Genomic DNA, 20,928 nt, shown 5'->3' with positions numbered 1-20,928 from the left:
ATCGTTCTGACGCCAATATCTTAAGAGACAGAAAAGTAAAATGTCTCTTTTGTTGCAGAGAACAGCTCTGACAGGTTCATCCCTGTTGACTCATGCTGAGCATTTTATTCTGGTTGCCATTATCGTCTCCTATTCTGTGAATCCACGTCTTTATTGAGGCATTCAGTTTGTTCTTTTTTCCGCCTGCTGCACTTGTGCGTCTCCTTCATCGCTCTGATGGGTCTTTTGATTGCTCTCTTGCTCCTCCTTGCACCTTAACTCTCTTACAGTCTCTCTGTTTCCAGGCAGACGTTTGGCACCGGAGAACAATCATCAGATTGTAGTGAGGGCTTTGGACTTACAGTAACACACACATACACGCTCTCACTCGTGTACAGGCCCGGTCTTGGCCCTGTCCTGCTGCTAGTGCATTCCTTACCACGCTCTGACTGAGTAGCGCTAGCTAGCGAATCATTGCTCGCCATCCTGGGGCTTTTTGTTATTGTGAGACTAGTAAACTGTTGTTGTCACGTAACACAGCCTTGAACAGGTGCTTTAGACGGCACCAGCAGCTATTGATACGTAGCATTAGCCTACATTGTCCCATTAGTTGGACCTGTTAGCTGCTGCTGAAGAAGGAGAAGGATTCAGTGTCGTTATCTGGTTTAAAAGATACACAGCTCCATCATCAGTCGGCTTCCACTGGAATTAATATTTTATGGTTCCTCGTGCATATTTAAGCTTTTAAAGACAACTCATTTCTGGTAGTGCTATATATTTCTTCTGCATTATATTTACATTTAAAATGCATAAAGTAGTTTCGGAAAGAAAAACATTTACACTGCTCTCATTTTCTCCCTCTGAAGTCTAAAGTTATCTCTTCCCATCCCAGAACGCTTGAGACCAAACTTAACTGACATTTAAATCAATCTCAGCCTTTAGGATCCTTTTTCTGATTTTAACATGACTGTCCCACGTATGAATAAAATGAAATAAAAAATATTAATAACATCAATCACATCTCATAATCTCTTGAAAGTAAATCCCAGAACTATTGATCAGAGTAAATGCACAGAAGGATTGCAGCATTAATATCTAATTCATCAAAACAGTTACACTCGATAAAAGATAAAGAAAAGAAAATATTTGATTTTTCCCAGCCGGAGGCTTGGATTGTAAAGCTCTATGTGCTGTACTGTAAACTGATTTTGAGTGAAAGTGACAATGTTCTGCAGTTTTAACATGTTAAATATGGGGAAAAAAAGTCAATGTCAGCTGAACACTCAATAAATTAGTCCAAAGAAACACCAGTTATGCTGCAATGGATGTAAAGTGGAGCAACGAAGGCAAAAAAGTGACATGAGTGGATGATTTTTAACGTGGCATATGCGGTGGTCCTCGCACCAGACCAAAATATTTAATTTAGGGACAGTTCATTTTGCCTGACTCCTTATTAAGGAAAAAAAAAGCTAAATGACTTGAAATTCAGGAGGTGCTTTTATTTCAGTCCGGCGCCAAATTGCCTCAATGAGTTGCTGCTAACTTTCAGTTTCTGGGTGATGCTGTCAGCCTGCAGCGGTATGATCTTTGGCTGCGAGTCATCCTCAGACATGGCAGCAGGGCGCTCACTCTTAATGAGGTACTTTTTACCTCAGACTGCTCCAGCAGAGGCGTTTGTGTGTCTGCATTCAGATTAACCCTAAAGAGCGTCATACATAACCGATCAAAAATATTCTCAACTACAAGATGCCACGACAGACGTGATCACCAGAGGAAGCATCCTACTGACTTTGATGATCCTGCTACTTTTCCTGCAGTGCTACCATCAGGATTACTTTTTTGATTTGAAGTAAAATGTCTTGAAAACTATTGGATGATATTTGGTTCACACATTCATGCCCCATTCAAGATGAACTGATGCAACCTTCATGATTTATTGATCAGTGGATCAAATATTCCCATCATCCTCATCTGCTCTTTGTACAGTATTTAGTGCTAATTAGCTGATATTAGCATGCTAACAAACTCAACTAAGATAGTGAATGTGGTAAGCATTATGTCAACCTTATCAGCGTGAGGATGTTAGCATACTGATGTTAGCATTTAGCTGAGATCACTGCTGTGACTCAGTACAGCCTCACAGGGCTGCTAGCATGGCTGCAGACTCTGGTCTTGTTTCTATATTCTTCCAGCTGCAGTGTAGTAAAAAAAAAAAGGAAATAATAATGTCAGGATGTACAATATGTGATAGGATTTGAACAAAGCTGCAGACTACAGTGGCATGTTTCAGCTTTCCCTCCCTGCCTTCGTCTCTCTCTGAACTACCCTCTCCTCTATCATCCCCTCCTGTCTTCCTCACACTTCTTCACTGCCTCTTTTTTCTTCCCTCTGTCACCTATTCCCTCCCTCAGAGCTCTCTCGACTCCTGCAGAGACATGCTGCGTCATGGAAACGACCGGCTCGGTCTGTGTATGTGTGTGCATGTGTGTGTGTGAGTGTGTGTGTGTGTGTGAGTGTGTGTGTGGAGGATAGCTGGTGTTAAAGCCACCCTAACAGCACCTCCTGCTGTCCTGCTTGGCAGATCATTATAGGCACTGAAGATTTACAGTGAAGCTGGAAAAAAGCAGAGAAACTAAGGGAGAGAATATGTATGCACTTATCTGTATTTTGTCCTAATGTGTTTGTTTTGTAAGCATTAATTTATGCTGATATTTACATGGTGCTATGGGTTGTTAAGAGGCAGTTGCTCTCCAAAGTGGGCAATACAGACTCCCAGTGCTGCTGTGCAGAGGTTAATGGTTGTTTCTGGCTAATTAAGAACCATAAATTTCATTATTTTTTCCATTCGCTAGATGATACGCCCTCCAGAGTCTAAGATCATTTTGATTTTTGCTGCACATGGTTAAGGTTTTTGCTTTAACACAAAAACATATTTTTCAGCAGAGGAAATAGCCTTGATTGATTCTCATCCACAGGCTCAGTGTGCCGACTGAAATCTTTTAGGCTTTGGACGGGGTTTTCTGTGCTTATTTCTATGTGTTACAGTTATTCATAAAAAAAAAAGAGAGTGGGCCGGTTATAGTCCAAAGTCCAAAATTGCCATCATGTGAGTGGGTGAGGTCGTTATCATCCCTCTCTCTGTAAACATCCACTTTATAAGAAACTAAAAGAACAGATTGTTGGGTTAGGGTTAGGTCTTACGTGCATCTATCTGTTTGAAGGAGAGGCGGGTTATACCCACATCGTGTAGGTGCAAGGCTATCCCATCAATTACAAGAAGGTAACGCCTGCACACTGACCTCCACGACACAGAAGTTTATTAAAGAAGATTATCTCGTCTAACCTCATTATATTTGTGAATGGAGGTAATTTTGAATCACGATTCACGAGAGGTTGGATTTGACATAACATTTATTTACATATAAGATGCATGTTTGACATTTTTGACACGTGGATTTCTTTTATTTCTGTTTCTTGGATGTTTATTACTCAGTTTGTTTGGATGATTCCCCACAGCTGCCATCATAGAGCTCGCCAGCCTATCGGTGTACATGTTGTGTAGATATGTGCGTGGTTGAACAGTTGAACCGAATGAAGATCCAAGTTGGATTGAAACGTTGTCTTTATTATACTTCCTTGGCATGGAGTAACAGGAGTGACCTTCTTTTCAGTCATTCATCTATCTGGGGTTTCATTTCATTTTGGATTGATTTGTCATCTTTAAAGAACGTAACATTACAGACATCCAACAGAATGCAAAGTAAGTTTTGGAGACAGTTTATAAAGTCAATGGAAAGATGCGATTGGACATTAGACATAAAATGTTTCAAGAAGAAGAATTCATGCTTTATGGAAAAAAAAAAGAAAGTCTGGAGGGAATTTTCTGTTGTTTTGATCAGTTCATGGTCTGTGTGTGTTTTTCTAGCTGGCTCGCAGCTACAGTTGGTACGTTGCACTTCGGATTCGGCTCCAAATTGCAAAATATCTTTTACTCTCCTTTATCAGCAAAAAGCAATCAGCAAAACATTATTTTAGTAATTTGCAGTAACTACATATCAAGCGTGTATTCCATCTGATAATACTTGAGTTTTAGTTCTCAATTATTAAGTAAATTATAACTTTTGTGACTTAAAATTGTCGAAGGCTTAAACCAAATAAATTTCACAAGGTTTTAGAAAAAAACACAACACGAGATGGTGAGTCAGTGAACGGCTGTCAAACCATCCCTGACCCCAGATATTCAAACTAATGTCAAACTCAGAATCAGGTTTCTTTCCAAGTAGGTTTTCACATGTGAGGACTTTGTGGTGTTTTGCTGCATAACAACAAACATAGACAAAAAACAATGAACAGTCTGCAATAAAATGTGAAATAAATAAAAATAACAAACAATACACAATAGTTTTGTGCAGGAATGTGCAAAGTATCCACCAGGTAATGCTCATAAAGTTCACAGTATAAGAATATTTGAAATGTGCAAGATGGTAATCCAACAAATGATGAGTGTTAATGTGATGCTTTGTGTATCTGTGAGTGTTAGGGGATGTAAAGATGTGAGGCATCCTCTTCTGTGGGAACAGCAGAGAAGAAGGGCATGAGCTGGTAGATACAACCCCCCCATTCTCTGTTCTCCTTAAGCCTCACTGTATTCACTGCATCGTGTGTGTGTGTGTGTGTGTGTGTGTGTGTGAGAGAGAGAGAGAGAGAGAGAGAGAGAGAGTGTGTGTGTGTGTAACAAAGACTAAAATGCCACAGACAGACATGCAGTGCTTTGGCAGCACTTTCACAGCCCACAATGATAGAAAAGGAGCCATGAAAATCTCCTAATTATACACACACACACACACACACACACACACACACACACACATCACAGTGTTGGGACTTGGACAGGAAACAGGATTTCTGCTGTAAAATGGGTTTATATGTTCATTATTTATGTGTTTAGATTGGGTGTTTATTCCGTAAATGTCACTGTGTCGTTTTTCTCTTTCTCTTAATTTCCTGTATTTAAAACATTTACAGGTGCGATGTGAGAGATTAACATCAATTTGGAGATGTTGCGTTACATTTTTGATTACATTAGTTTTTGACATGTTGGTATAATTAACACACATGTCACTGATGGAGCCTCCACCTGCCTTTAAATGTTGATTTCCACCAGATTAGATGTAGATTTTATTGCTTTATGGCTCAAAGGTGGAAGATGCTGGGATTTAAAACATCTCTGTACTTTATAGACGTTAGGTGACATGTGATCATTGTAAGAAGACTTCACATTGTTTGTCTAACTTTGCATTATTTTGTGTTAGATCTGTGCTTTGACTGTTAAACATTGGAAAAGTCATCCAGTCTTTAACATTAAGCCCAATCATTACTTTTTGAATTGAAGTGTCACTTTTGAGTGAACTGACTAAGCTAACCCTTTTATTTAAAAGGTGCAATATGCAAGAATTTTAGTTGAAAACAATAAAAAAATTCAAACACACAACAGAATATGAACAGTTCTGATGTTATGGCGTCTATGTAATGTGTTGCAAAGATATAAACTGAAGTTAGCATGCTAAGTCCAAAGCTCCTCGCCCAGTCCTGCACAGCTAACTGAGCTAACTACCTAACCCCAGCTAGCAGCAGCAAGCGGTTGCCCACTATTTGTTTTGAATTCAACAGGTGGTTGATTCTTACATGTTGCACCTTTATTGAATTGTAGTATTTAAGGTTTGGTACAAAAGCCTCGGTGCTCATGCTCGAGAATCAACTCCCTTCACCTCTCCCGACTCTTATCGTACAACTTTCTCTGTATTGTTTTAATTAAGAGAAATGTGCAGCACGTCTCACTTTTCTTCTTTGTCTTTCTCTCCCTCTTCCCTTCATCCCTTACCTTTTTCTTACTCTCACTGTTTCTCCACCTCTTCTCCGTCTGTCTCTGTCTTGATATCATCCGTCTCCTCCTCCCTCTTCCTCTTCCTCCAGGTTTGTCAAAGTCCTTCCCATTGGACAACTCTTTGTTCGACAGCTGGCTCGCACAGTCAGTTCAGATCACCGCTGATGACATGCTGAGCCAGTGGGCTCTGGGCGCCCAACATCGAGACAAGAGCGGCAGCCTGCTCTCTGATCAGGTAAGGCTTCGGCAGCAGGAGGTAATGATAACTAATATGTCCAGTAGATGCCACCATGGATTGATTTTTTTTTACCCATTCAATACTTCTAAAATAAAAAATGACCCGCGAGCTAAACTTAATTTCAGCGTCGGTACGTGCAGAAAGCACACAGATCAGAGAGTTGGAGGAGGAGGAGGATTATATTAGACAGAGCTGTGGTTTTGGCTCTTGGCGTTGAACGGCAGCACAAATTACAAAATTCAAAAGGCTGAAATCAGCAGCAGCGTCAAACTATCCATCACCTCTTGAACTGGATCACAGCCCACTTCACCGGTGGAGAAAAACTAGTTGCAGGAGCCAAACAAGAAACTATCCTGCCCACAGGCGCGACTGAGACGGACATCCGAAGTTACATAAAGTTCCTCGTCAGAAAACTTGACCAAAGGGGCAAAAGGGTTAAAAAGCCAGGCTTAAACCTGAGAAATGTGTAGGCTGGGCGTCTTTACAGGAAGTTAACTGTTTCACACAGACGTAGTCACTGTTAAAACCAGCTCATACTGCCTGGTTTTTTTTATTTTTTCTAGTTTCCCAAACTGAAAAAAACATCCACACAAAAGTTCTCCACTCGGGTCAGATGTCACAAACCCACAGAGGAGTTCAGCCTCCACACTTGAAACCACATCCACCTTTTATTTAGACTGACGTAGACTCTGGATGTGGACCTTTTAGACTGAATCTTCATACGAGTGGAGTCGCGAGAGCTTTTGTTCGCTTGTCCTCGGCGGGTCGAGCAGTTCGATGAGAGAGCTGATGGTCGGAGCGGAGCTGCACTGTGGCTGACCCGCTGTTCTCCTCAGGAATGTGCTCTGTTTGTGTATTGATTGGCAGGGGGCTCAAACCAGAATGCATGATATAACTCCATTGTTAGAGGATGTGTTCAGGAACATTTTTCAGTAAAAAAAAAAACGAATGAGACGTTAATATGAAAAACCTGACAGCCTTCCTACTTACAGCAGGAAGGTCAACAGAAAGACTTCATGAAGGGATTCAGCATAACAGCTTTGTCGTTAGATGTTTTTCCCTGACAACAAAATGTCTTGTGACATCAGTGCTCACATCTTCCACTGTCGAGCTGTTGGAAATGTGGGTAGGTGGTGGTGATGGTTGGTGGTGATGGTGTTGGTGGGTGGGGAGTTTTTTTGTTCCAAAATATTGCCAGTAAGAATGTGAGAACCAGAAACCAGAGAGCAAGAACAAATTATTGCTGTTATGATCAACGAGCAACCTTTCAAATGTATCCAGAAGATTTCACGTTAAACAAACAAAAAAAAGTCTTAATTCAGTTTCATAAACATGAGAATAAAAGGCCTTTTAATTCATTTAATAGTTGTAAATTTGACTTATCGAGGTCTTAATCATTACAAGTTTTATTCTTAGTTTTTGTTTTCTGTTGGCGTATTTTTGTCAAAATGAGTCAAGGTTTTCTGAGTCCAGATTTTTGTTACAAATCTTTAGACCTCATCTGTTGGCATAATGTAAAACAACAACCCTCACTTCATAACCATATTCCTACAACACCTGCCTCTGCACAGGACACATCCTGTATATACTACTTCCCTGCAATGCTTGAATAAGAAAAAGACAAAAAATGCGTCTTAAATTTGGTTGAAAAATGATCTTTAAAGGGCCATAAAAGCATTACATTTTAGAGTCTGACACCTGAAGGCATCCTTAAAACATGAACCGATTCTTCTCTTTCAATTCTCATCGTCTCATCTCCTCTTTAATTTCCTCTCCTGCTCTCATTCAGCTCCTGCAGGGCGAGGAGAGCCTGCTGAACCTGATGATGGAGAACTCCATGCAGTCCACCTGGAAAACGCCTCAGCTGGGCCGCAAACCGCGAGGGAGCAACAAGCCCCGTTCCCGTGGACACTCGCAGCCGACCACTCCCACCCAGCCCCAGACGCTCCTGTCTGCAGCAGCTGCCTCTGCCGCCTGCAGCGCCTCCACCGCAAAGAGCCTCTGGGCGAGCGTGGCGGAGGAAAAGTCCAGCCATGTGGGTCGGAAGTTGGAACGGTCCCGGGCCTCCTCCAAGACCCTGCACCACCTCCATCACCACCAGACCAGGAGCTCTGATCTGCACAGGGACCCTCCGCCGCAACCGCCCATCTCCAAAATGGATTCCTGTCACATCTCGGAGGACGCCAGCCATTGGGACAGCATCCACACAGGGAATGGTGTCGCATCAGGGGCTGGATCGTCTCCACCACCGGCCTCCAGCCCTGGGGTCACGGTGCCCGACACAGGGGTGATCCTTCGTGGCGGGGCGCCGCGCCTCCGCCTGTCCCGCCAGGGAAAATCTAGAGGGAGGGGCTTCAGCGGAGGTGGAGGCATATCAGGGCTGGAGTCTGTGGACCTACCACTCACAGGGAAGGAAACATCCCTGCTGGACGCTGCCGAGACTGATGGGTACTTCTCTGATGGCGAGCAGAGCGATACGGACACACGCTCTGGCGGACGCAAACTCCGCTTGCCGCAGTTGCATTCTGGGAACGAGGACCTGCTGAGAAGGAGCGTGCTGGCGTCCTAAAGCACTGAGACTCCAACTACCACACACACACATACACACACACACAGTTATCCAAGCAGAGTCCCGTTGGCTAATTGTTTCTCCATCTGTGCCCAGTATACTAAACATGGCTGTATGGCTTTTGTTCAACCAAATCCCAGTCACATTCACCAGTGGAAATCTCTTCAGCTCTTACCTGCTTTGTTTTTTGGGGTGAATTTTGAATGTAGCTGTTTGCCTGTCTTACAGTAAAGCTTCTCCACCGGACCCTCGTTAGCTTACCACAGGACCGTTACATTCAACAAATAGGAAAACAAACATTACCTTTAGTCTTTTTCTTTTGTTTCGTATTTCAGATTCATTTTGTTTCTGGGCGTTGAAGTACCCATTTCTGGGCTCATGTCTGTGGGATCTGCCACACATGGGAACAAACACTTCGGGGCATTATTATTATTATTATAATTCAAGCTGGTTTCAGGGTCTGCTTCGCTCTAGGTCTTTTATGGCTTGAGATGCATCCAATGAGTCCTTGTTTTCTTGAATATGTTTCAGTGGAAAGACAATTTCACACCAGAGCTGGTCTGAATATGTACAGATGGTGACATGGGACGACATGTATTCAGCCTTGAAAAAGCACAACTAGCTAGTCATAAGAGCTGTAATGTAAGCACTCGTGTGTATAATAATGCTCATTCAGGGTTGAGGTCAGTTCTCATCATGTTAACTCGGTTGTAAAAAATCTCGACTAAAGCCGATAAATTTATCATCAGACTCAAAACAAAAACCACAGATTTCCAACTTTTTCTCTTTTTTTGAATTGCTAATTAGCTGACCCCAACCCTGGTGTTCATTCAGATTGTCACACAGAGACACACAAACACACAAGACATACTGACACACATAACTACTATAAGCAAATCCCTTTTTCTCACGTCACAGCCGTTGAAATCTTCGATCTGACTTTTGTCAGCTGCTTTCAAATTCTTCCTAATTCTGAGTTCTGTTTTAATGTTTTAGCCTGAATCTTTGGAGAAAAATTCATCGTAGAAACTCTGTGCCTTCTGTCGCTTGCCCTGTGCCCCTACCTCCCCTCAAACACCACCCCCACCACCACAACCTTTATCACTCAACCAAACAATCAGTAGATCAATCAGTCGTTTCTCAATCGGATTTGTAAAACAATCAAACCAAAAGGAAATCCCTCTCGGATTGGTTACAGAGCGTAGCCAGCATTGGGCTCCTTGTCACCTTAAACAATTGTCTAGTGCCTGAAACAAGGATGTAAATGCAGCGTTTGCCATTAATCAACAAAGTATCTGCAACAAATAGCAAAGCAGAGCCACTCCGTACTATCAGTGCAAAGAGCTGCCTACTGTTCTGTGCCGCCCACCTCCCCCACTACTAACGAGATCGCTGCAGTCCAGAGCCGTAGATAAGCCGAGTTTGGCCAGGTTACACTTCGACCGCCATGTCGCTGCAACAATAGATACACATGGAGAAGCCTGCTAGCTGTCAATTTGTGTGTTTTGAAGAGTCAGTTTCCTCAGTCAGCAGTCACGTCAGTCGTATCGATCAATGATGCTTCATTATTCAAGTTTAACACGAAAAAATGTGCCTAAATTAAGTGCAAGTTCACACAAGAAGCCTCCCTGTCACTGCAAACTGTCCTCGTCTGGCATTTGATGAATCGATGAGACGAAACCGGACAAAGCGTGACAAAATAATCTCAACTCAAAGTGTCACGATTTCATTTCCAAATCGAAAAATCGATTCAAAATTGGGAAAGTGGGATTAGCAATTCTCCAAGTATTTTTTTGCCAACTTGCACACGACCGAACAAAGATGGAGGTAACGCCGACAGCGTCTGATATGTTGGGTTTATGTTCTTTATTAGAGATCCTTTCTTGATTTGTTTGGAAGGAGAGTTAGCGCCAAACGAATCCAAGAAACAACTACTGTATCTTTTCTTGTTTATTGCTGACGGTGGTATTTTTTGTTGAACTTTCGGTTTATTAACCTGCAAAAAACCACCAAGATGAAGTCAAGCTGGGGCTGTAAAATCTTTTTAAAGGAGAACTTTAAATGATAGTTTAGGGCACAAATCCAGATACAATAGCCTATCGATAGCGTAGTCGTCAGTCCTTACATTACGATCACAGAGCTTTAAAGTTTCTCAAACCCTTTTTTCCTGAAACATTCGCCTCTTGTCTTTGCAGTTTTTAGACGACAGGCATCAAGAGAAGCGAGTTAGTCATACTGTATATCACCCATGTGTATCTATGCAATTTCTGATATCGGCGTAGTGAGAAGCCCCAACACTGTTTTCTTCAGCTAAGCGTTTCACAGCAGGTTTACGGCACCAACATGGCCGCCACGTAGGTGTGACGTGGGCAAACTCTGGTACCTGACGGCTCTGCTGCGCCCGTTCTCCTGTCAGACGAATGACGACTATGTAATAATCAGCTTCAGAGGCCTGCGCTCTTGAGTTCTTGAATTGAGTTGTTTGTAAATTTGTTTTTAAAAAGAAGACTTTTTGTTGTCCTCTCAGAGAGTTGTATTTTGTACTTAAAGCAGTCCATGGTATTCTCAGGGGTTAAAAAAAATCTTTAAAAAAAGAATAAAAGGTTAGAAAAATTTATGGAAAAAGCGACGTAAGACATAGATACATATATATACATACATATTTTATATCGTATACAGTATATATATAAAAAAGTGATGTGTGTATGTCTAGAAACTTCCTTGTTTGGCAAGCTTCACTGTTTGAACTCCTACACGACTACTACTGAGCATGTTCCTTCTCTCAGTACGACCACATGACCATCAGCCCTGGGTTCAATAGTCTGAACCAATAATTAATGCCCATTTGAACTTGTTTGAGTCACCACACGAGTGGGACAGCGATGGTCAACTACAAGAAAGGACTCTGTTTTTATTCTCTCAGCTTTCTTGCAGCTCCGACCCCGCCCGTCTGCTCTCCAAATTACTAAATCATCACGTGATTTTTTTTAAGGGCTGTTTGACCCAGGCCTGATGAACAGACACTTAAATAGAGGTGCATAGTCCAATCTACTTCCTCTGTTTTTTTGTTTTTTTTCTGTACGGACAGCTTCTAATCTGTCTGAAGTGACCACGCCAAAGAACAGATCTGTGTATCAAGGCAGCGTATTTACATCTAAATCCACACAAACACACACACACACACACACACGTGCTCCGTCTCTGGTTTTCAAGATGAAGAGTGTTAGATAAGGAGGTCAAATGACTCGAATCTCAGCCTGGTTTCAGTCAGATGTTCTGTGGCGTTTACGTGACCTCCTATCCTGCAGGGGGCACTGTTAACTCTACCACTATTAAACCTGGATTCTCCCAGATCTGCTTCACACAGGAAAAAAAAGCCTGGTGCCACATTAATGTGCAGGCGATGGTCGTTAAACACAGTCTCACACATATTAACCCCCCCATTCAGAAAAAAAGCCAAATGCTGCTGAACTGAACACACAACACAAAGTTCACACACACACACATACACTCTCTAACACACACACACACCAGAGCTGGTATAACAGGGTTATAATGTACAAGATGACTAGTTTTTTATGTATATGTGGTCCTGACTGCATCAGGAAGTACGAGCTTACTCAGAGTGAAACGCCCCCTAACAGCAGGAGAGTATAATTACAGGTGACGGCGCAGCGACTCTGTCTCCTTTGACCTTCAGGTGTAGCCATCGTAGAAGATTCAAATCCAAACTCTCTTTCGAAAGGCAGGGTTTTGTGTTAAATTACTGAATAATACTGTTGCTGAATTCGTAAAAAAAATAAAAGCAGCACAGATGCAGGACAGGTGGAGGGAATTTGGACTTCTACGTTTGCTACAGTTATTACAACCCCCATAACAACACACACAACAACAATAACTGCAACAAAGCTTGTGTTTTTGAAGCGAGGATGCGGGGAAGTGCCGGTGCGTTTCATTTACCTCGGAAGTCGGAGCTGGGAATGACGTCATACCAAAGCACCACGTCGGATTTTGAGCATACAAACACGATGTATGTCCACAGTTTCAGTGTATTCGTGTGGAAGACTGATTTAATGAGACACGATGCCAGAAGTGCAGCTTTCTCGTCTGCCGTTTTGGATTTTGAGGTCAGGGTTGAAATTTTCCCAGTTGAAATTGCGGACTGGGAACTCAAAAAGTTCCGACTTCCCAGTTCAAATGGATCGCACCGCGTCGTTACTTTGCCCCAGAAGCCTCCGCCTGGTGGTCGTTACCATTCATGTGTTGCTGAGACAGAAAACATGTACTCTCGGTTTCAATATTCAATGTTCAGAGTAGCCTGACTTTGTAGACAGTGGTTTTAGACAAGGCCTCACATTTACGGCCTTAACATGTAGTAGCAAATGCCGAGGCTGCACAGCGCTGGAAGGGGGAAGAAAACAACTTATTTTTGGCTGATTTTCCTCTACAGAAAGTTGTGGAGGTAGTTAGGTGAGTCTCTAAAGAATTCAAATTTTCACCCAAGAAAAACTCCATAGTACCTTGTAAGGCAAATTGTATTTTTTTGTTAGTTTTTTTCCCTGATCCTGTGCAGCCTTGGCATACACAAACTGGTTATTATTCTATATTTACAGTGTGGCTTCAATGCCCTCTCCTTCCGCTTCGTAGATACTGTAGACTGGAGTCTCTCGCAGGTTCTTTTTATCAATATCCACTAGAATACAACTTCAAAGCATCACCGTCCTCTGTGTGGTACGCTGGTGTGGGTGTTGGCTCGCAGCCCGAAATGTGCTCTGATGATCTTTTGAATTTCGCAACCATCGTCAGGTCGGATATCCAGATGATACGAGATCCTGATTAGATGATGTTGTCTCTTCTCTGGGTTTTTAATTTGTCATATCTTTAATGGCGTTCACAACCTTTTGCATCAGTGTCAGTATCGGCAGAATCAGCTCTGGTGGATTTACCGGAGGTTATGTTCCTCTGTGCGCGCTCGCCATTAGGAGTGCGCTGTTAAGACGTAATGCATAATCGGTTTTGTAAGTGGTGAGCCGCTTGGCACGAACGCTACGCCTCGGAAATACAGCTGGCGGGCATCGTGCACGTAATGGCAGGTCGGAGAACACACCTACACACGGTGGTGCATTCCACCTAGATTTGTGCTGAAAAGCTGGTTAAAGGCCAGCACTGATTGCTGCAGGCGATTGGAACCTTTCCTGTAATTCACACAGCTGCCGTCTACTGTACTGACATTGTTGTAAAACCCCTTGGAAAGACATCACTGCACCAGCAAGGGCTGGGTTCCTCAGAACCTCCTCAGCTGAGCAAAGATCATATTTAAAGCTTTTTTATTCGCAGCGAGGCGGGTTGGGAGCTGCCAAGTCTTTGCAACAAAACCATCTGTTTGATTTGAAAAGGAAAAAAAAAACTCAAGGTGTTGCATCTACTGGATGAAAAAAGTTTAATTTCCGCACCTCTGAAAATAAAAACTGATGTTGCGCCGAGGTGGTTTTGAGGAAGCAGGAGGACATCAGGATGTTCAGGTACATAGGATGTCTCTCTTCCTCTGTGGTTGCTCCTTCATCCAATAAGAAAAGCGGGTTGAGGCTGTGCTGAGGTCGGTAACGCCAGGATTAGAAAACGCTCATGATTCTTTAGTGATGTTAGATTTAATTTCATGCCTCAGCTTCTCTCCCAGGGAGCATTTTGTTTAAAAGAGGTCTGAGGACACAAAATGCCTGCTGGGCTCAAGTGAGAGCAGATAACCGACAACACAGCGGTTCAGATCTTGATTTTGAAGTCTCGAAAAGTATCCAAAGTTGAATGAAGTGTCAAATTGACCAGAGACTGTCACTGTTTAATCATTTGGAAATGCAGACCAAGTACTTTGTGCTTCCTGTTTGTAATCCTCGCTTTACTGTCCGACGCCAGCCCTTCAAACCGACCCACATACCTACCTACGTACCGCTGGAGTTTATACAACGATGTATAATACTGTTCAAATACTACTACTAGAAACATTTTCATTTTCCGTGTTTTGAAAAAGCCTTTGGAAGCTGTTTTTTTTTTTTGTTTTTTCTTTTGTAACGCTTTAGCTGGCCGCCGTGGCTCGTATCAAACTAGAAAGCCGACTCATTATCTGCTTCCTCTGTTTTTACTGGCGCTTTGCTCTCCTCTCCGTTACAGCAAAGTTATGGCTTCAAGGTCTCAATATCCACAACCCAGACACACTGCACAGATCGGAGGTTTAGTCGTATAAACTGAGCTGCTGTGGAGGCAGAAACGAGCTCGACTGACAAACAGTCCAAAGTGGTGGAGCCAAAGAGCCACAGTGAGTTGATCAGAGGGCCAGCGTTCATGATCTTGGTCACTCATTGGTTGACCAGCAACACGTGCTATGTCCAACCAACAGTCCAACATCCACAAATATTCACTTTATAATTAAAGAAAAACACAGAACAGCAGCAATTTTTCACATTTGAGAAGCTCAAACTGGAGATTATTTTCCATTTATCCTTCGTAGACAACTGTAACAATAAACCAATCATCAAAAATGGTTGCATTCGGCTCTACCACAACAACAACAACAACAGCAGAGCAGATGTGAACCTTCACGTCAAAGTTAACCTGAAGAAGCTCCCCACACCACTTGTTTCTCAGTCCAACATCCCTCGCAAACATCTGCCTCGAGAGAAGCTCCGATTCATGTTTTTAAAACTAAAGCTCCCATCTGCACAATCTGCGCACCTTACTCTGCCTCCACCACCCGACATCTTCCTCCTCCCCCTCCTCCCACCACCAGCAAAAACCCCCTCTTTCTCCTCCATCCTGAATCCCTATAAAACACCTCCTGTCGTGTCCCTCCTGCCCACAAGGCCTCCTCTCTCCTCCTCTCCTGTCCGGTGATCAGCCTCCTCGGTTGGCACGTGGCTCTATTCAAAAATCGCTTTTGAAACATAGGATGATTTAAAAGAAGATACAAGGATGTCTGTAGCTTTAAAGGGTAATTCCAGCGTTTTGAAACCTGGGACTTTTTTTTTTAAACAAATGTTTGTGTCTAAATGACTAATTGGCTGCATTTCCTCCCTCAGATTAAGTTTTGACGGTGGAAATGCGGCCAATTAAATCTGTCCAGGTCTTTTTCGATGCTATGTTATCCCCACGTGGGTCCTGATGATGCAGGATGACAATCGCCAAAACAGTCCAATCCACAAGTTACCTGTCAGTCCGTAACTTCATGTTTACTCCTCTCAGTGTGAACAGGAACCACACCAGAACTAAAAATGCAAAAAAAAAAACAATTTATCTATTTTTTTCTCTTTGGTACGGAGAGAATGAACCAAAACGACAGATGTGAAAGCGCCCACACCAAAGTCACACAAACAAACTAACCCAGCGGTAGACATCCGACTTCACTGTTCTGCAAGGTTAAATTGCTGTTTTTTTCAATGGAGTCTGGTGGCTTTGAAGGAGAGCGATGCAGCGTCTGTTTTCTGGATCTCTCTCTCTCTTTAACGATAAAGTCTATCTCTGTACGGATCATTAACATAATTATGTCAAACGCTCACAAGAACAATCCGACAATCTATTTTACAAATTCCACAAAACCTTTTTGTACGTATTCGTCATTCAGACACCAAAATATGTCTCAATTTGGGTCCAGGTTTTTAAAAAAAAAATACTGAAGTTACCCTTTAAGGACAAATAATGACAGGCACGTGTTGTGGAAGAACATGTGAGGAGGGGAAAATGTTGCACTCTGCTTTGCTCTGGCCTGGAGAGAGGGAGCGAGGGAAGAGGAAAGAAAAGAGATGGATAGAAAGAAAGAACGAAAGAGAGGGAGAGGAGAGGAGGGGAGAGGCTTACTGAACCGGAGCCGGAGAAGCAGACAGAAAGAGAACAACTTGTTCTTTCCTCTGTGTTCTGTTTGCAGCCTGTCCGCACAGTCAAGTTAACAAGCAGCTAATATAAACAACACCAGGCCCTCCCCTTCTCCTCCTCACCCCCCTCCTCTATCTCTTCTTCTCTGTGCTTTCTCCTCTCTCTCTCTCTCTCTCTCTCTCTCTCTCTCTCTCTCTCTCTCTCCTTACAGCCGCGTCTCCATCGTAGTATTTCCTCTACAAACTGTGACATTGAATCAGGAAAGCAGAACGCAAAGAACGCAAAAATGTGCATTAAATGGCGCGGAAAACAATCCAGTTTTATGGCGCAGTATTTTATTATCGACCTTGTCCTTCGATACGAATCACTCTCTGTGGTCACGTGTGGTTATCTGATGCTTGCGCCACAGATAATGAACGAGGCTTACTGGCGAAAGTCTGGATGTTTCTTGCTGTCAGCAAAGCCCATGAAAAGACCAACACATTATTATCTTAGCTCACCTTTCTGGTACAATAAGTCCTGAAAGATCAAATGGCTCAGCCATGTTTTTGTCTCTGGACATGTGAAGGAAAAAATAGATGAATCGTCTCCAACTTTAAGACAAAATCTTGACCAACACCAACTATTTTCTTTAAATGTCACAATCCAAAAAATTTTTTTTTGGGGGGGGTTTGTAAGTCATCTGCTCCTCATAGGAACAATCACAATCCAGCGTTGACATCAAATTAATTTTAAGATCATATTTGGCAACTGAACCTGAGACCTGGATGGAAACATGGCTCCCTCACAATCTGAGCAATTTATCCTTCCTCCCGTTACATCTGGTTTCACCATCACACTCCTGGGAGGTTCGGGTTAGACGTATATATATCACTGCGGACAAATTGAGGTGTAAATGCAACCGAGTCGCGCTTGACGACCCATTCGTCTGAAGCCGACGTCTCCCACTGACGCAACATTTGGTAGCGTAAATTTGAGTTCAGCTGGGAGCTCCTACACAAGGTGTAAATCTTAACAGAAAGACGCTGGTGGGTCTGTTTTATGAAGAGGTATTTCAGTGCCGGCGCTGGAAACACTTTACTTCCAGGTGTGGAAGTAATCTGGATAAATCACGTCTAGACACAATCTGAATTTAAAATGCAGGTTACGACCGTTTGTCGAGAGGCCCTCTGCGCTGCGGCCCTGCCTCTGCTCTCTCTCCCACTCGTCATTATCTGTCGCCGCTTTATTTCTCTCTCCTGGTTTCTGTTATGTTATCGTCTTCCTCACTGCTCTTCTTCACTTTGTCTTTCACACACAAACACACACACACACACAGAAAAAATGTTTTATCTTCTTCCTCCGAGGCAAATATGTATTTATTTGCCTCCGCTGTGCGATCTTTCATACATGCAGGGAAGGAAAAATGCCTTTTGATTACATGCATTTCATACAGTCCCTCTGTAATACAGCCTGTGTGTGCGGACAGGTGTGTATGTTGTGTGGTTGCAGAAGGCATAGGATTATAGTTTGAGTGCATGTAATCCTGCTACTCTTCTTCATCTGGAGGGAACGAAGACCAGTCTCTCTCTCTTTCTAGCAGGCCATGTCCACGCTAAGCTGGCTAATTTGAAAAACAATTTATATAAGAAAACAGCCACACTAGTTTCAATTTGTCTACATAAAGTCGCACACTTAAATACCTGAACAAGAGCGAGGAAACAGCTAAATCACTTCTCCTTTGTCCCGATTCAGTCAGCAAATAACAAAACAGCATCACACTCTCGTGTCCCTGCTGGTTAAACACTTGTCGTGTCGCCTCCTGCTCTCCCTGACCACCTGCCGAGAGTTTTAACACAGCCAAGTTCTCATCTTATAGTTGTTCTCATTGAACATGTAAAAAAATAAACCTTATAAATCACAAATCTGAGACAGGGAAACCAACTTACAGTTGCCCATTAGACAAATGTGGTTTTCTCAGTTACATTTCTGCTGCAGAGAGACAGTTTCTGGGCCTTTCAGATTCATAATCCACCAGCTTCAGACGGAGAGAGTATTGCTGTGACAGCAGAGAGGGTGGATGAAATGAGAGGTTGCAGATAGCAACGCATCCTCGTGTTTAAAGTGATTTCATCTGAAGTTGGACTAAAACTGAACCTTTGGAAGTCTAAATAAGTCCGTTTCAACAAGCTGAACAGTCGTAAAATTCGGTTGTAGGTCTGCAAAGAGACACAAATTCACAACTTATCAGCAGAGTTTGAAGTGTTGAGGTTATGTCAGAGATGTCGATGTACTGTGAAGCAGAGAAGTTAGCATGCTAACCAGCTAACTCTGGCCCGTCCTGCCTCATAATACCACTTTATACCACAAGAGGCGATAGTCTGGTAGCCCCATTGTTTCAGCTGGGAGATGTAAAAGTGTTGAGTTTGCTTATTAGTCTACTAAGTAAACAAAATAATATCACAATCTGTCGAGAAAGGAGATATTTTTCTTTGCTAAAATGAAAAAAAAAATCAATTCAAGTTTCTCTCTTTCACCAAACAGAGTCGAGCTTAATTGCCTCGTTAATTCACAGTGAAACACGCTTCAGTCAAACTCCACACAAACGTCTCGGTTTGTCCTTCAGACAACTGAATGAGCAGAAGTGAGTGATTTATCATCTTACAAAATCAGCATGAATACGGCTTGTTTACTGTGTTTAACATTAAAACGGGTGAGGGTTTTTCAAAAAGCTTCATTTTGGATTTAGATAAAACACACACAGACTTATTTATTGTGGACAATGAACCCAAACAGATTCCTACTGATGTCCTCTTTAGCATTTCCCTCTCTGTCCTTCTTCTTCATAGTCTCTTTAACTTTATGTTGTTCTGTCATTTCTCTGTCTCACTCTCAGCTCCACGACATCTTTCTCTACCTTGACTCACTTCTTCTCCGTCCTCTTCCTCCCCGAGCAGCCAGTTTCTGACTCATTAATGACATCGGGTCTCGCTCTCCTCTCCTGACCCCGCGACCCACAAAGTCTTCTCCCTCAGGTTTAAAAAAAACTTTATCAAACAAGAATTCAGTCAAGTCTCAGCACTTATGAATATCCAATTTTTATGTTAGTCTGTTATTTTGAGCACTTAGTATGTCCCCCCCTTTGTTGAAATAAGGTTAATTGATGAAGAATTGATGTTTTCTTTCCCTTCTCTCAGCCGTTTTCAAACATTATTGGGTTTTCGCTCCGCAACATGAGTGTTTCGCATCACATTGGTCGTATTTTGGCCCGATTTAAATACCAATCAGCATCATCCAGTCAAAAGCAGAGCTGGACAAGGTTCTCCTCCTCCTCCTCCTCCTCCTCCTCCTCCTCCTGTCTTATTTGTCCTTATAAAAGGTGTTCAAATCTCTGCTGTTGTGTCCAGTTTCTCCTCCACTCTGCATCGGTTCTTCAATACAATAATATGAATGTTGCAGGAGTTTATCCTTCTGTATTCTTTGTTTCAAAGAATGTTGTGCCATTTGTTAATAGCAAAGAGAACTATTGAACATATATGAAAAAGAAGAGCTATTTTAAATTATTTTTTGGCTTTTTTTGCTATATTTATTTTCTTGTATTAGAATCTTCTTTGTAGGAGGGAAAAAAAATCAAAAAATGTATTTTTCATTAGTGCGAAAAACCTATTTTCTTCCTTTTTGTACAATTTCGATGTTTTAAGCGAGACTTTGAAAAGCAATATGATGATGATGATGACGATGTTTCCTGTGACTGTATCTGCATGCTGTTTGTGTTGCCTTAATGATGGCTGCATCCCACTCTGATCCCTCCCACCCCAAACCCCCAACCTGTCTGGCCCCCATCCCCACCCCACCCCACCCCCACCCCTTCAACTCCCACCTTCATCTGATGGAGTCCCAGTCCCACCTGATCCAGTCCAGACCAATCCAGTCCAGTCCAGTGCAGTCAATAAAGCAGTGCTTTCTGTGTACACAAAACTCTCTGCCTCTCTGTTCATCGCACACACTGAGATCTCACTGGTCCTTGATCTTCTGACTCAAGATTGTCAAAATGCTCCTTTTTGTCTTTAAATATCAAATACTGTGCATTCATAAATAGATTTAGTATTACATTAAAGAAAAACTCTTATTTAAATGTGAGATAAATCTGTTTTTGGTTCAGCAGAGAAATATAGAAGCTTTCAGGAAGCATAAGTTGTAAGTTGAAAGTATTTCTTTAACCTTCTCTGCAGTCTCAGATGTTTATGCTGCACGTCAGATGAAAGAAGTTCATTTCAAATTTGGCATTGTTAAAACATTCCACTCAAAACCTCAGAAAAACAAATTATAGTCCACATCTCTGTCCACAGATAATCCACAAACTAAACATCAGTGTAGACAAGATACGATGCTCTGTGCACCAACGTATGAAATTCCCCA

The 20,928-nt window shown here is 42.4% G+C and overlaps 1 protein-coding gene across 2 annotated transcripts in view; it reads left to right on the top strand.

Annotated features, from left to right (window-relative positions):
- jade2 (jade family PHD finger 2) overlaps positions 1-20,474 on the top strand; it is a 190,997-nt gene extending 170,523 nt beyond the window's left edge. For both annotated transcript variants that reach the window (XM_084374194.1, XM_084374193.1), the window contains 2 exons: positions 5,953-6,098; positions 7,891-20,474. In XM_084374194.1, coding sequence (XP_084230320.1) covers positions 5,953-6,098; positions 7,891-8,670 — 926 coding nt within the window. In that variant the 3' untranslated portion in view covers positions 8,671-20,474. The remainder of the gene's footprint in view (positions 1-5,952; positions 6,099-7,890) is intronic.
- The last annotated feature ends 454 nt before the right edge of the window (positions 20,475-20,928 follow it).

Source organism: Pagrus pagrus (genome assembly GCF_965226575.1).
Source record: "Pagrus pagrus genome assembly, chromosome: 14".
Taxonomy (NCBI): domain Eukaryota; kingdom Metazoa; phylum Chordata; class Actinopteri; order Spariformes; family Sparidae; genus Pagrus; species Pagrus pagrus.
Note: the sequence above shows the minus strand (reverse complement) of the source record. Positions and strands in the feature narration are given on the sequence as shown.